The sequence below is a fragment of the Loxodonta africana genome, chromosome 12 (assembly GCF_030014295.1).
Source record: "Loxodonta africana isolate mLoxAfr1 chromosome 12, mLoxAfr1.hap2, whole genome shotgun sequence".
NCBI lineage: Eukaryota > Metazoa > Chordata > Mammalia > Proboscidea > Elephantidae > Loxodonta > Loxodonta africana.
Window position 1 is genome coordinate 96,413,426 of NC_087353.1, and position 16,881 is coordinate 96,430,306.

At 44.7% G+C, this 16,881-nt stretch overlaps 1 protein-coding gene across 4 annotated transcripts in view; it reads right to left on the minus strand.

Moving 5' to 3' along the window:
- The window catches only part of RNF216 (ring finger protein 216), a 169,118-nt gene that overhangs the window by 33,138 nt on the left and 119,099 nt on the right, over positions 1-16,881 (minus strand). For 3 of the 4 annotated variants that reach the window (XM_003416512.4, XM_023555946.2, XR_010323704.1), the window contains one exon: positions 9,630-9,727. In XM_003416512.4, the coding sequence (XP_003416560.1) occupies positions 9,630-9,727 (98 nt within the window). Of the gene's footprint in view, positions 1-9,629; positions 9,728-9,820; positions 9,873-16,881 lie in introns of those variants that run through there. The other variant, XR_010323705.1, reaches the window with a different exon arrangement.

A 16,881-nucleotide genomic window follows, 5' to 3' on the forward strand; every position in this document is an offset into this window, starting at 1 on the left:
CCAAATTCAGAGTGCCGGCTCTAGGGGAAGGCTTTATATCTCTCTGTTGGCTCTGGAGGAAGGTCCTTGTCTGCTTGAGTGTCTGCTCCAGGGTGATCTCCGTGTGGCTTGGCATCTCTCCTTCCCCATCTGGCTTCTCTTGCTTGCTTGTTTAATCTCTCTTTTATCTCCAAATACATTGACTGAGACACACCTACACTAATCCTATCTCTTTAACAAAGAAAACCCATTCCCAAAAGGGATTATAATCACAGGTATAAAAAACCAAACCTGTTGCCACTGGGTTAATTCCAACTCTTAGTGACCCTATAGACAGAGAACTGCTCCATAAGATTTCCAAGGAGTGGCTAGAAGATTGGAACTGCTGACCAACTGGTTGGCAGCCGAATGCTTAACCACTACACCACCAGGGCTCCACCACAGGCATAAAGGTTAGGATTTACAAAACATATTTTTGGTGGACACAGTTCAATCCATAACACCACCACAGGGTTTTGAATACTTGGCTTGGAGGTGGGGTAGACAGGGTTGGGGGCAGTCCAATAGCCAGTATGCCTTTTTCCCGGCTGGCAGAGCCCACCTCCCATGACAGAAGTTGACGATGTCAGAATCTCACATTCCCAGACTGTCTGCCACCAAGGATGGGCATGCGTACAACTCAGCCTGGCCAACGGGAAGCCTGCAGGGAGGATGCTGATTCCAAAAACATTTTCACTCATGTGGAGGGGAAATGACTAAAGAGTCAAAATGACAAATCTTGGTTCTTTGTCAAAAGTGGACAGTGCTGAATTAGCTACACCCACAGTGTAGCTCTGTTCATAACTCCAAACAAAGATTTTTCACCTTGGCCTACTGTTGTCTATGTCTGTTGTCATCTGTGGAGCTGAACTCCTGCAGGGAGAGGCTGTACCGCTGGACTACTTGGCATGATCCTGACAGAAGGGAGTCAAGAGACTAGGGACCAGTAGAAAGGGCCCAGAGGGGGACAGTCCTGAAACTGGGTCTCTTCCAACCTGCTCTGAGCATGTCTTATCCCCTCAAGTAGGAACCCAGAGTGGTGGCCAGGAAGAACAGCTTCAGTTTTTACAGCCTGTAGTGGTCTAGATATGAGTTCAGATCTGAAGACCCTCTCCTGAAGCTGAGAAAACTCAGCCTCCTTCTTCCCACTGCTTTGTTTTTCTACTAAGTAAAAGAGCAGCCAGGTGAGTCTGGGGGCAGGCAAATGTTTTAAATTATTAACATTTACAAGACCGTTCTAGAATGTTCCTTAGAAGCCAGATCATGTGTATAAATATAGCAAAAATGCATTAAAAAAAATTGGCTGGTATTCATTCTCGTCTCATTTGTGAATGGTCCCAAATGAAGGAAGGCAGATCCCCAGCTTGGAAAGAATCTAAACCTAGTTCAAGTTACAGAAGAACAAATGAGTTCTCAGTTTTGCTGAACCGGAAACACTGTCAAGGAGACAAAGTTGAAATAAAGCAAAATTTATTAGTGCCAACTTCATAGTATAGAAAATATGTTTGTGATTTTAGTTACTGACTGTGAGGACACTTCCCAATGCTTCCTGTTATGACTCACAGGGTTCGATGAAAAAGTTTCCAATATGAAAGTCTGTGTCCAAAACACAATGCCAATTTTACTCCTGCACAAACATGCTCTGTAAGAGCACTCCTGAGACTGAGACGTGGCTGTAAGCTGGAGCACGCCGGTCGGCTGGCTGGGGCAGGCTGCTTAGGCTGCGGTGTGTGAGAGTAGTGGTTGGAAAGAATCCTGGCTAAGAAGTCCTTTCCAGAAGGCTCAGGAAGGAGGGTGCTTTTGCTTACTCTGTTCTATCAAGCTGTTTGTCACCCATGAGAATTAAAAATGGGTGTTGGGCGGGGGGAAGAAAAGGTACTTCACAAGTGGATGGAGGAATGGGCTTTTGCATTCAAACCAACAGTACTACATAGGGCCAGTATGACCCTATACTTAAGCTGAATGGCCCCATACCAAAAGGATCGCTAATAGGATGCAGTGACCCCCCCGCCAACCAGTAACACAGAAGTGCAAAATGGGATAGGGGAGAAGTCAGAGATGAATCTTTTACGGGGTGAAGATGGTTTGGGAACTACTAGATTCTAAACTTGCAAGAAACAAACAGCTCAGGAATGACTTCTGGCTGGAAGTGACTCCACAGGATGTGCTCCAAGGGACAGGACGGGAAGGAAAGCCTGAGCTGCAGCTGGGTCTGTGGCCTTGTGTGCAAACAGGAAGGCTCATTGCCTTCCCTGACACTACCAACCCTGACCCCCTGATTTCACGACTGTTTGTTCTCACCACTACGTTGGGAACTCCTCTTTGGGAGCTGGCTTTAGATCTTCTGGCGTATGCTTTTGAAATCTTACGAGGCTTTCCTTTTTGAGTATGTATTTATTATAGTGGCACACACAGTATTTACCACTTTAAAGTGTACAATTCAGTGGCATTTGCTACCTTCACAACGCTATGCAATCACCACTACTATCTACTTCAAGAATATTTTTATCCCAAAAGGAAATCCTGTATCCACTGATCAGTTACTTTCCATTTCCCTCCTCCAATCACCTCGCAATGACTAATCTGCTCTATATCTCTATGGATAGGCCTGTCCTGGATATTTCATATAAATGGAATGACATTTATGTAAGAAGCCTTTTATGTACAGTTTCTCTCACTCAAGCATAATGTTTTCAAGGTTCATCCGTGTTGTAGCATGTATCAGTACTTCATTCGTTTTTATGGCTGAGTCACCTTCTATTGTATGGATACACCACATTTTGTTTATCCATTCATTAGCTGATGGACGTTTTGGTTCTTTCCACCTTTAGGCTATTGTAAATAGTGCTGCTATGAACATCTGTGTCCAAGTTTTTGTTTGAACACCTGTTTTCAATTCTTTCGGGTATATACCTAGGAGAAGAATTGCTGAGACATATGGTAATTCTATTTTAACTTGTTGAAGAACTGCCAAACTGTTTTCCACCATTTTATATTCCCAGGAACAATGCATGAGGGTTCCAATTTCTCCACATCCTTGCCAACACTTACTATTTTCCTTAAAATAAATAAATAGATGATAGATAGATAGATATAGATTAGACAGATAGATAAAGATAGATAGATGACAGATTAGATAGATAGATAGGTAGATAGACAGACAGACAGATAGACAGACGATAGATAAATGGCTATCCTGGTAGGTGACATCTCATTGTGGTTTTGATTTGTGTTTTCCTGATGGCTAATAGGAAACACTGGTGGTGTAGTGGTTAAGAGCCACGGCTGCTAACCAAAAGGTCAGTAGTTCGGATCCACCAAACGCTCCCTGCAAACTCTATGGGGCAGTTCTATTCTGTCCTATAGGGTTGCTATGAGTTGGAATTGACTTGATGGCAATGGGTTTATGTTTTAATGGCTAATAATATTTGGCATGTTTTCATACACTTACTGGCCATTTATATATCTTTTTTGGAGCTATACCTATTTAGATCCTTTGTCCATTTTTAAACTGGATTATTCAACTTTTTATTATTGAGTTGTAAGAATTCTTTATATATTCTATATAAAAAAAATATTCTATATACAAGCCCTTAATTAGATATATGATTTACAAACATTGCCCCCCATTCTGTGGGTTGCCTTTTCATTTTCTTGTTGGAATCATTTGCAGCACAGAAGTTTTTAATTTTGATAAAGTCCAATTTTTTCTTCTGTTTCTTGTGCTTCTGGTGTCATATCTAAGAAACCATTTCAAATCTAGGTCATGAAGATTTATTCCTATGCTTTCTCTAAGAGTTTTACAGTTTCAACTCTTATATTAGGTCTTTGATCCATTTTGAGTTAAATTTTATGTATGGTGTGAGGTAAGGGTATAACTTCATTCCTTTGCATGCAGAAACACAGTTGTCGCAGCACCACTTGTTGAAGAAACTATTTTCCCCCCATTGGATGGTCTTAGCACCTTTGTTGAAAATCAATTCACAATAGATGTATGAGTTTATTTCTGGACTTTCAATTATATTCTATTGATATGTCTATCTATCCTTATGCCACTGCCACACTGTTTTGATTACTGTAGCTTTGTAGTAAGTTGAGAGCTCTAGCCATCTGTTTGTTTAGTGATCTGTCCAAACTATTTTTGCAAAAAGTGCATTCCTTGTCATGGGTAGTCACTGAAGTCTCTTCTGTTATCTCAGTGGTCACCCAGTAACTAGAGAGAGGTTTCCCTACATGTTTGGAGCCAAACAAACAAATGGATACAAAACAAATGTTCTCCTGGTCTTTGCAGATTGGACTGACTGTGATTTGGGACACTCCTTAAATCTTAGCCAGGCTGTTTACAACTCTTTCTTAGCCTTCACTTCCTGCTTGAACAGCATCTAAAGATCAACAGGAGATTAAAGCTTAAGGTCTTCTCAAGTCCTTTCTGAGCATGCTTCTAGCCCTGGGCATGAAATGCATTTTAGATCCCCTAGTCTACACAGGAGCTTTTCAAAGCTCCCATTCCCTCATGCACCTCTGTCCCGAGCCTCTTCCTTTTCAATATGTCTATTGCTCGCCCCACTGGTTATCCCTTGCCTCAGGAAGCTGTGGTTAGTATAAAAAACAAAAAAGGCCGACGAGTGGATTCTGACTCACAGTGACCCTATGAGTTTGTGGTTAGTGTATATATGTGTGTGTATATATATATATATACACACACATACACATATATACCTTTAAATTCTTTTGACAAAAGCTGCTCAGGGGGCTATTCGGACCCTGAGAAAGTCCGATGGTGGGGGGGAAGGGTAGCAGGTGTGAAACAAAAGTAAACCTACAAGCTGATTCCTCAGGTCAGCAACCAAACCAAAAAACACATTGCCACTGAATCCATTCCAACTCATAGCAACCCTATAGGACAGAGTAGAACTGCCCCACAGGGTTTCCAAGGCTGTAATCTTTACAGAAGCAGACCACCATGTCTTTCTCTCACAAAGTGGCCGGTGGGTTCAAACTGCTGACCTTTTGAGGTCGTCAACAGAGAGGTCAAAACAATCACGATTCCTGTTGCTGTTGTTGTATGTGCCGTTGAGTTGGTTCTGACTCATAGCGACCCTATGCACAACAGAACGAGACACTGCCTGGTCCTGCGCCATCCTCACAATTGTTGTTATGCTTGAGCTCATTGTTGCAGCCATTGTGTCAATCCACCTCGTTGAAGGTCTCCCTCTTTTCCGCTGACCCTGTACTCTGCCAAGCATGACGCCCTTCTCCAGGGACTGATCCCTCCTGACAATATGTCCAAAGTATGTAAGACACAGTCTCGCCATCCTTGCTTCTAAGGAGCATTCTGGTTGTACTTCTTCCAAGACAGATTTGTTCATTCTTCTGGCAGTCCATGGTATATTCAATATTCTTCGCCAATACCACAATTCAAAGGCGTCAACTCTTCTTCGGTCTTCCTTATTCATTGTCCAGCTTTCACATGCATATGATGCGACTGAAAATACCATGGATTGGGTCAGGCACGCCTTAGTCTTCAAGATAACATCTTTGCACTTCAACACTTTAAAGAGGTCCTTTGCAGCAGATTTACTCAATGCAATGTGTCTTTTGATTTCTTGACTGCTGCTTCCGTGTATGTTGACTGTGGATCTAAGCAAAATGAAATCCTTGACAACTTCAATCTTTTCTCTGTTTATCATGATGTTGCTCATTGGTCCAGTTGTGAGGATTTTTGTTTTCTTTATGTTGAGGTGAAATCCATACTGAAGGCTGTGGTCTTTGATCTTCATCAGCAAGTGCTTCAAGTCCTTTTCACATTCAGCAAGCAAGGTTGTGTCATCTGCATAATGCAGGTTGTTAATGAGTCTTCCTCCAATCCTGATGCCCCGTTCTTCTTCATATAGTCCAGCTTCTCGGATTATTTGCTCAGCATACAGATTGAATAGGTATGGTGAAAGAATACAATCCTGACGCACACCTTTCCTGACTTTAAACCAATCAGTATCCCCTTGTTCTGTCCGAACAGTGGCCTCTTGATCTATGTAAAGGTTCCTCGTCAGCAAAATTACGTGTTCTGGAATTCCCATTCTTTGCAACGTTATCCATAAATTTGTTATGATCCACACAGCTGAATGCCTTTTGATAGTCAATAAAACACAGGTAAACATCCTTTTGGTACTCTCTGCTTTCAGCCAGGATCCATCTGACATCAGCAGTGATATCCCTGGTTCCACATCCTCTTCTGAAACCAGCCTGAATTTCTAGCAGTTCCCTGCTGATATGCTGCTGCAGCCGTTTTTGAATGATCTTCAGCAAAATTTTGCTCGGATGTGACATTAATGATATTGTTCTATAATTTCCACAGTCCATATTCCCCCTTTTGACACCAGCAAGCTGCACCAGAAATGTGGGCTGCTGTCCCCATTGCTGCCACTATGCTGGGGAGTGGGGGGTGGTAGGTGATTAAGTAAAAACACCACAAAACTCTTACCAAAATTTAGCAGCTTCTCCATTAAAGGAGTGCTGATGGTGTAGTGGTTAAAGCACTTGAATGCCAACCAAAAGGTTGGCAATTCCCCACCGTATGCTCCAGGGGGGAAAGATGTGGCAGTCTGCTTCCATCAAGATTTACAGCCTTGGAAACCCTATGGGGCAGTTCTACTCTGTCCTACAGGGTTGCTATGAGTGGGAATCAATGCAACAGCTGTGGGTTTGGTTTTTTGGTTTTCTTCATTAAGCACTCCCCCGGTGGTTTTAAGTTTATTAGACTCCAAAGATCAGGAAAAGTTGATTCTGACAGTTTTTGCCAGGTTAATAGTTGCTTTACCAGAGAGATGGGCTGCTGACTTCCCTACTTTGCCATTTCCAGTGACATCACTCTCTTGAGTGTCTAGTTTTTGAGAAGACTCAAAGTTTGTTGAACAAGGTTACTGACTTGACACTGCCACAGCAGAAGCCTTCATTTTCCTTCACTCCACATCTTACCCTCCTGATTCTCTGTGTTCATTTGTGTAGTTCTGTCACCCAAACTAGAAACCTGAGTCATCCTTGACTTCCTTCCATTCTCACCTCCCATATCCAATCAGCCACCAAAGTCCTGCTATTTTACTTCTTAAATTATTTCTTAAGTCCATCCCCTCTTCTCCATCCACAAGATCATAGCTATAAATTTGGGGCCTTATAATAGAGTGACTTGGGCTTAACCCCGGACTTGCTTTCCTTAAAGCTATTTACCATAGAGCCATCAAATAATGTAACTTTGGCCATGCCATTAAATTGCTTAAAAGCATTCAGTAGAGGGACCAGACACTAGGGACCTCTTGGTGTGATGTAACAGGAAATGCACAGCATCACCTATTCTTGCCAAAAATGTTGATCGTGAACCTAATGAAGCTTTTAGACCTGAATTCTAACTTACAGGAAATACAAGGACAGAGAAACAAGTTAAATGACACCTTGAGGAAGGAGCCAAATCCAGAAGTAAGATACACTACAGGTCAACTGTCTTTGGTCTGTTCACAATTAATGGGCCTTGTCTGGATCCTGAACTGAACAAATTGTAGTGCACATTGAAAGCTATTTTGAGACAAGTGGGGAAATTTGATTGTGAACTGAGTATGAGATGTTATCACACACAAAATGTCAATTTTGTTAATAGTTCTATGTAAGAAGAAAACATGCATATGGAAGTATTTACGGATGAAATGACATGCTGCCAGGGATTACATTTGCTTTAAAATACAATAGCAATTTCAAAGCAAGTAAGAAAAATGTGATAGATGAAGCAAATATGGCAAAATATTAATAACTGTTGGGGATTCATTACACTATTATTTCCATTTTTGTGGATACTTGGAAATCTTCCTAAGTAAGATAATCAAACAAAGAAGCTGTAATGGCTTTTCGCTACTGACAGGTCAAAGTCTAAGTTTCTTAATATGCCATTCAAGGTGCCAAGATTCAGCCTCTGGTATCTCTTATGCTGCATTTTATGATTCGGCAACAACAAACTGCTTATAATTCCCCGTGTGTACCCTGCTGTTTCTTGTTTTTGACACTTTGGAACTGGTAGGATTACTTGGTTCGCAGATCCATGGAGTGAGGGCTAGATGGTAGAGAGAAGCACATGGAAGCCCCTGGAGCGCTTCCTCTCTATAAAAAATAATGCCAGCTTCCTGTGGGACTCAATTTTGACACTGGCACTTCCATCAAAGATGCAGAGGTGCTGATTCCCACACACCTCCTTTGCTTCCCTGTTCAGCCTAAACAGGAGAATGGGTCTTGGGGAAGAACAGTGCATTACCATAAGCCTAATCAGGTGCTGAGGCCAATTGCAGCTGCTGTTCCAGATGTCATTTTTTACCAGAGCAGATAAACATAGCCCCTGGCAACTGGTATGCAGCTACTGATCCAGAAAATGCTTTTATTCTCTGCCCAATAAGCAGAGAATACCACAAGCCATTTACAAAGACCTTGATAATCTGTCATCCAGCAGGACAACATACTGGTCTGCTATTCAAATGACATGTCGATAGAGCCTGGTGAATAGGAAGCTGCAGTTACTCTAGGATGTATCCTATGTAAGGTACACTCATGCCAGAAGGTGGGAGATAAATCCCTTGAAAACACAGGGACTTGTATTTGCTATGAAGTTCTGGGGCTCGGGGGTGTGTGTCAGCATATCCTTGGCAAAGTCAAGCACACATTGCTGCATGCTGTATTCCCTGCCACTAAGAAGCAGCCCAACACTTGGTAGGCCTTTTTGGATTTTGGGAACTACAGTCTACATTTTGTGTCTACCTTGGAGCTAGGTGTGGCCACATGACTAAGTCTAGACCAATGGGTATGAGCAGAAGCAGTGGCTTTAACTTCTGTGTTACTTACAGCTTAAAGGCAAACTGCCTGCCCTGGTAACTTGTCTCTTTCTTTCTCCACTCCTAGGGGCTGGACCCAGTCACAATCATACAGATGAGGACTATACCTCGGGGAACGGGGGAATGGTGAAGCAGTGAGAAGGAACCTAGGCTCCTGAATGACCTTGTGGGACAGATGTGCCTATCAACCCGACAAGGCTGGGTGGTCTATTTTATGACAGAGAAATAGGCTTCTGTAGTATTGAAGCCACTGTATTTTTGGGTTTCCCTTCTACAGAAGCTTTACCTTTAACTTAAACAGCAATAAGTTATCATCTGTAAAGCGCTCAGCCACATAGGGAGGGCTAGATAAGCAATGATTCTTATTATGCGATCGCATGCTTTTTCATTCTGGAGGCTGGTAATTCTACTTAGTATCTGAGGCCACCAGTATCCTAATCTAATTAAAATGTGTTACTTGCTTATTTATCTAGACAATAAGGAGAAGAGGGACCAACATTTACTGAATTCCTATGTGCCAGGCATTTTATACAAGTTATATCTGACTTTCAGCATAGCTGCATGAGGCTGCAGAGATAAGGAAAACAGGGCTCCAGGATTAGGTCACTTCCCTAAGACCATCCTAGACTGGGGTGACTTCAGAGCTTGCTGGCCCCACAATACACAACTGCTTCCTGTGCCAAAAAGACAGGGCTGACTTGGAAGTTGAGAAGTGTTTGGTAAGCCCCTCTGAATAATGTTACTCACATAGATGTTCGGTACTTGATGTCGTCTTTCTCAGCCAGCTCTTCACAGGTGAGACCATTGTGCTCTTTCCAGAGTCCCTGACACTTCCTACAGGTTTCCTGGGGATAAAGAACAGACAGACAGACAGATCCTGATGAGTGGACGCTACGCAAGTTTATGTTCAACAAAAGAGAAGGCGAAATGAGCCTTACTTGGCCTGGGTTCGTTCAGACGCTCTCTTTCCCTCTCAAGCAGGGGGTTTTTCTAAAGAAATCGCCAAATAGAAGAGGTGAAAATCATTACAGGAAACCGTGGGGAAAATTTTCTCTGCTCAGATGAAAAGGAAGAGTCATACCCATCTCCCAATTTGTACAAAGCTTTCTATAATGCCAGGGCCACCCGAAAAAGCCACATTAAGACAGATTTAAAGTAACCTTGGGTTTTTAAAAATAAAATACTATGAGCTGCTTGAGGGCAGGGTCTGGATCTTATTAATTTCTGCAAGCCCTACACCCAGGATCAGGCCTAGCACAGAGTAGGCACTTTTGTTGACCTGAATTGCAGAAGGGTCTACGCTGGGATCAAGGGGCCCTAAGGGAGACATTCCTCAGTCATCATTACTCACACACATGGAGGATATCCTCCATAGCTTAGTTTCGTTTTTAAACATGGATTAAAAAATCACCACCTTTATTGTAGGATTCTTCATAATTTATAAAACATCTTCATATGTGCCAAAAACTATCCCACGTCACCAAGAGTTTACTTAAGAGTACCTATAATATGCTAGGGATTAGGGCAACATGGTGAGCAAAACAGCCTTGGTTCGTGCCCTCATGGAGCTCACAGTCTAGTGAAGGAAAGAAAAGTGAACCTGATGACTACAGACAGAAATGGAAAATCACAACCCTAGTAAGAGCAATGATGTAAGAAAGGGTGTCATGGGCTTTAACTGGGGGTCTGATCCAGTCTGGAGAGATAGTGAAAACTTAGGAGCTGAAAGACGAGTCAATGAGAGCTAGGTGAGGGTGTCCAAGAGAGGACAGGTTCTAGACCAAAGGATGGTGAGTGAAATCTCTGGTTCCCATGACTGCACAGTCTACAGAGGGCCTTGTGGGGTGTCACCATCAGTATGACCTTTGTTCGAAGACTGATAGGTTTTAATTATGGAAGTGACAGGATCACACTTGTGATTTTAAAAGCTCATTTTGTGTGGAAAACAGGCCGGTGGGAAGAAAGGGTGGGAGTGTAGAAAGCAGAAGACCGTTAAAAGTCCTCCAGGAGAGAGACACTGGGGCTTGGGTGAGGGAGGTGTGTGGCCAAGTGAAGAAAGTTGACTGATTTGAGAGACATTTAGGAAGTAAAACTGGCAGGCCTGGGGATGGCTCGGCCGTCAGAGTGAACAGGAGGGAAGTGTCAAGGACAAAGACTAGGTTTCTGGTTTGTGTAACCAAAGAGAAGAGTGACACTTGGGGAGATGTGAATAATGGAAAAGGAGGACAGGTGCTCAGATGGTGATTTGATTTGGCAGTGCTGACACAGAGGCGGGACACTCAGAGGAGATGCCAGGCAGGGAGTTGGGTATAAATGTTTGACACTTAGAAGGGGGTCAGGCTAGAGAGTCAGGACCAGGAGAGGTACCACAGTGTATCTTCACATCACTTCTTGATATTTCTCCTACAGCTGTATTCTCACACTTCAGATGATATATATACAAGGTAACAGTGTTTAATAGGAAAAGATTAAAAATGACATCTGTCCATCCATACAGTGAAATATTCTAGTCATTTAAAAGAATAAGACAGTGCTTCAAAGACTGTTCTCGAACTTTCCCTAATATATACTGCTAAGAGGACTCTTAATAAGGCACAGAATAGTAGGGATAACATGTGACCATTTCTATGGCAATGTGTGTAAGCATATAACCATGTATAAAACATACCTGTAAAGACACCCAAGAATTGGTAATACTGTTTGACCCCGGGTGGCCAAAAGGCAGGCATCAGAGACTTTTCATTGCATGTTCTCTGAATTTTATACTCTGCAAATATGCTACCTAATCCAAAAACCAATAAAATTTAAAAAGAATGAAAAAACAGGCGCTCAGGGAGACGAAAAATTAAACAACCATTTGGTGGGATGCTGTAAAAAGGTTTTGACCAATGGGTAGGGTAGAGACAAGCTCAGCTGAGCTTCTATATTTAAATAACGTCGCTTCCAAGGGATGTTCTTTGGTCCATGACCCACACCCCATCAGTAAACAGAGACTAAGTCAGAAGTGTACTTAATTCTCACCCACCCAAATGTACAGCAGCATAAAACCAGTGTCTAAAAGATCTTGTGCTCAACTATTCTGGGAAAGTGGAGGATAAACAACAGCTGGAAAGTAGATGAGCTGATATCTGAATCCTAACCTGCACAACAATACCTTACCCAACCCCAGAAGAGCAGCTGAAAACAAAAAGTGGCATTTATCTAGTGCTTTGCAGCATTTCTGGCAAGTCATAGTTATTAATTCATGGAACTTTCTTCACAAGGGAAGAAACCTATTTTCTAGGTGAGGCACAGGACCACGAGGGGTCACTATGAAGCCACTGCTCACTTTCAGCATCACAGTGGCTCCAGTGTAGGTCAAGATGTGGGTTTCCAGCCAGGGTTCTCCTCACGGAAGGGCCCAGGGGCCCCAGAGAATAAAACCAAAACGCCTTCAGAAGAGACAATGTAGCTAGACACTGAGACCTGCAATTAAAATGAGGTGAGCAAATCCAGGCCAGGCAAATTTTACACGGGGAGCCCCCTCTTGGAGACATACCCGCTCTTTTAAACACAGCATGTCTGGTTAAACTGCAATGCTCTCCTCAAACACAGCTAGGCTCTGTCCTAAACCCAACACAGGCTTAGATGATGTGAGGCAGAAGAAACGCTCTTCAATGCTGATTTAAAACAAAGATAATCATTCCTCAAAGCAGGGTTATAAGAAAGTCCACAGGACCAGACTGGGAGGCAGAGTACACGTTGACAAACAGCTTCAAACTGGAAAGGACGCTCACAGCCTGGGCTGCTACCACCTGCATGCACTTCCAGTACCAGGAAACAGCTGAATTCACCATCATCAAAAATGCAACAATGAAGGCAGCACCTTCCTTCTCAACCAGGAAGCAGCTTCCACACTGTTAATGTACTAGGGAGTGGCTGCCAGTCGGCGTTCTTTGTGACACCGTGGGAGACTTCTGGTGAAGTTTTGTGATGGCCCTTAGACCTCAAAACACTAAGGTCTTCACTTCGTAACAAAAGGAGACACTCACCTCTTCAGTCTCCCTTTACCCATTTTCAGCTGCCAGCATGGTCTTTTACTGGCAAAGCAGAAGACTAAACTCAGTTTCTTCCTCTAAAGTTTCCTCAAAAACTGAAGGTAATATCCTAGGTCGTCACAAGTCTAGGCAAGCAGGATTTCCTTTCAGGCCTAGAAAGGTACAGTAATCTGCTGGCAAGGCTAACAACCCAGAGGAGACGGAGCCAGGAGGCCTGAGTCACCTGAACCTGCCCACTTTGAAGCCGCTTAGCCCCTGGGCACCCTGGGTATTACTGACTTGACTTCCAGCCCCGTCTCAGAAGTGGAACACAGCAGAAATATGCTCACTTATTCCTGAGCGGTTCCTCCACAGAAACTTCTAAATTCACTCTTCAGGGGTGAGGTGCTAGCATAGATCAGGGGCCTGAGGCTGTCAAATCTAAACTCCAAGACTCCAGCTCTACCTGGACAACCTGGGACTCAAAAATGGCTAGGCCGTAAACCCCCACAACTCTTGAAGTGAAAGCTGAGGATCAGGTGCCCGACTGCTCACCAAGGTGCCCACCTCGTCGTGGGCGTCAGGCTACATGTCTTCCTCTTGTGAAGTGTTGCCATCGCTCCCCAGCCCCAGGCCCGAGTGACGTAAGGACAGCAGCCAGAAAGTCCAGAAAGACACTGACTCTAAGAAGGGGAAACAAATACTGAGACAGATGCTGGAATCTTTGAGAATAAACGGACACGAGGGTCGGGTAGGATCAGGGGGCTTTCCTTCCATTCATTAAGGGACTCTGAGAACGGCTATTTTCTCTTGGGCAAGGAGACACAACACCTATCAGCTGAATAAGGCTTGGTCCTGGCCCTCAAAAAGCTCCATCTACTGAGGGAGCCAGGTATATGAGCACACAGAGTTAAGTGTAATAGTCAGTGTACACACACGCACATGGGGCAAAGAGAGACAGCAAAGAGGGGGAAGGGGAAGTCAGACAAGGACGAGGAGGTGACACCTTCACTGGATTGAACAGAATCAGCATCCTGAATGATGAAGACACCCACGTCATCAACCAAGAACTTCTCCCACCTGGAGCTACCGGACTGTGCACTGCCTTTCTCACCTACGACAGTCACTGTATCTAAAACTTAGAACCAGACCCTCATATCAACAATATTTCCACAACTAAACATATTCAATATATTAATACTTCAGTGAGCACAAAAGGTCTTTATATCGTTAACTACCATTATTTTAAACGCGTCCACAGGGCGGGGCCCTGCTGTACACAACTTTCCGGACATGAGAAGCACAGGGGAGGTCTGCCCAGGCCTGCGCTTTAGGAGGCTTCAGTGGAAGACAAGAGGCTGAGACGAAGGCAGACGACAGTCGGCAAGGGAATGGAATCATCTATGGAAGAGAGGGGCATCCAAGCAGTGGGTAGGAACAGACTGCGAGAGGGTGAGGGAGGCCTGGAGTGGTTTCTAGGGTTCTGACTTGGGCTCCTGGCGTGGCTGGTGGAAACACCAACTCAAGAGTGATGCAGGAGGAGGGCAGGAGGCGGCAGGGAGAATGGGATTGTGTTAATTTTAGCCTAGTTGTTCTGTTGACTCACTCGCCCATTTGCTCTCCCGCTATTGCGGAGTTTCTGTCATCTGCCAAGCACTGTAATAGATGCTGGGGATGCAGCAATAAACAAATTTGACGCAGCTCCTATCTCCTTGGAGCTCATGCTCAGTGCTGAACACAGATATTAAAAAAAAAAAAAACAGAAATACACAGTTACAACCATAAAGGAGCATTTCAGAGGAAAAGCACAGGGTGCTGGGAGTGTCTAACAACAGACTGAAAGTAGACAGGGGACTAGGAAAGGCCTACGAGGACGTGGCCGTGAGGCTGGGACTTGAACGGTGATCAGGAGTGGGCATGCCTGGGGGAAAGGGTGTTACAGCCTGTGCGAGGGCTTTCGAGGGCCCGGAGGCCGCCGGAAAAGCTCAGGGGAAGCGGGTGTAGCTGGAGGGGGGTGGGGGGAATGGGACAAGAGGAGGTCAAGGGTAGACTGAGGCTGTCTGTAGGAGTTTGGATTTTATCCTCAGTGCCATGAAACCAGTGAAAGGTTTGGAAGGGGTGGGCACATGGGAAGTGTGATGATTAGATTCACATTAAAAAAAAATCCTTCTGGCTTCTGCCAGAGTAGGGACGGCTGGCAGGGAGCAGGACCTTGCAGGAACCCCCTCTCTCAACTAGGCCAAGTAAATATTTTCTAAGGAGCAAACCCTAGAAGCCTGGGTTTGATTCTTGGCCAGACTTCCTCAATAGCTCTCCACAAGACAGGCCTCGACTTGATTCCCTGACCAATTTGGGCCCAACACTAAGCCTAGCAGGAGAGAGGGCGCCCTGTGACGGAAAAAGGCAACCGGCCTGTCTTTTTTTAAGAACAGAGGACTATGTGTTCCTTTATGGCTTAAGAAAGGGACTTTGCTATTATTAAAGTAGGTGGTTCTGGCTCTTTAAACAGCTTTCCTGTTGTAGTGTTCCTATGTAGCAGGTGGAACACCGTCCGTCCACCACAAGGGTCTCAGCAGCACACCTTTCCACGTGTCCCCGGAGCACTGGCTCTAGGGCCCTCTGTAGGCTGTCTTTTTGAGATCCAAAGATGAGCCGCCAGGTGCTGAAGATGGGTCTATTTTCTCTGACTGGAGTGCTTTATATACATGCCTTATTCCATCTCGACCATAAGTCTACAAGAGGGTGTTGAATTATTCTTTTTTTTAAACAGACGAGAAACTGGAGGCTGAGAGAGGCACAATAACTTCGTCAAGGTCGCAGAGCTGTGAACATAAATCTGTCGGATTCCAAACCCCACTGCTCTTTCCATTTTATTCTCACTGCATGTCAGCGTGGTGCCTGCTGGCAAGAACAGACCATTGTCTGCCGGAAAAGGCAAGGGCGTGAGGCGATGAGACGAGCCCTTAGGTTACAATGGCCACCTTGTCTGAGGAAACCCAGATGAACGGCTCAGCAGGGCTGGCACAGCCAGGCGTCCAGGCGTCAGGGCCCCGGCCCCCAGCTGCAGCTGTGCTGGATGCTGAGTCCACGTGCTTCCTGGAGAGCTGGGAACGCCCGTTGAGAGGCAGGCTGGAGCAGGATACAACCTGAGGACTCCGTTCCTAGGGGAGCTGAGAGGAACCTGCTAATCAGAGTCTTGTCAGATTGCAGATCCTCGAGGAAGGCGCTGTTCCTGCCACCTTCAGCCAGTTGTGTTGGCTGGAGTAACAAAGGGAAGTATATTTTTAGATTTCCATTACCCAAATAAACAAAGACAGGCTCAGTGGAGCTTTCCACACCAGAACCAAGCCATCAATGACTTATCCACTCCTTCAACTTAATTAATCCACTCCCTGGCCCTTAATCATAAATATCTGCCACTCAGTTCCTCGGAAGCGGCCAGGAGTATAAGCTATTATGATTTGCTAATTATGCTGCTTGAGAGCACCATCATCCCCCAAACTGCTGTGGGTCAAAGTTTTGTTCAGAGAGATTCTGGAAATGGAGCCACTTAAATGCCTGCACTGAGAGGAATCAGCATTCTTGCTTGACCTCCCTCCCCCGCTTCAAAAGGTTACGTCCTAAGAGCCAACCATCCGACCAAGCTCTGCCCTCAGTAGGGGGATTGAAGAACAAAATTAAGTTCCTGTCCTTTCAGTGGGGACACTTCATCTGGGCGGGAGTGTACAGACCACAGATAGGTGAATGTACATTCTGTGAGGGGGTGAAGGGCACTGGAAGGAAAGCAGGGCAAGGTGAGGTGACAGGCAGTGTGGACAGGGAGCGGTTGCTATTACATAGGAGAAGCTGCTGGCACTGGCCTCATGGTGTCCTGAGCCCGGCGCCCGGGGCGGGCTAGTCGGCCTCCTGTTGCTGGGTCCACTCTCTGTCTGGACAGTCCTTTCTCTTCCGGCAAACACTTCCTCCTCAGTTCAAGGCTCATT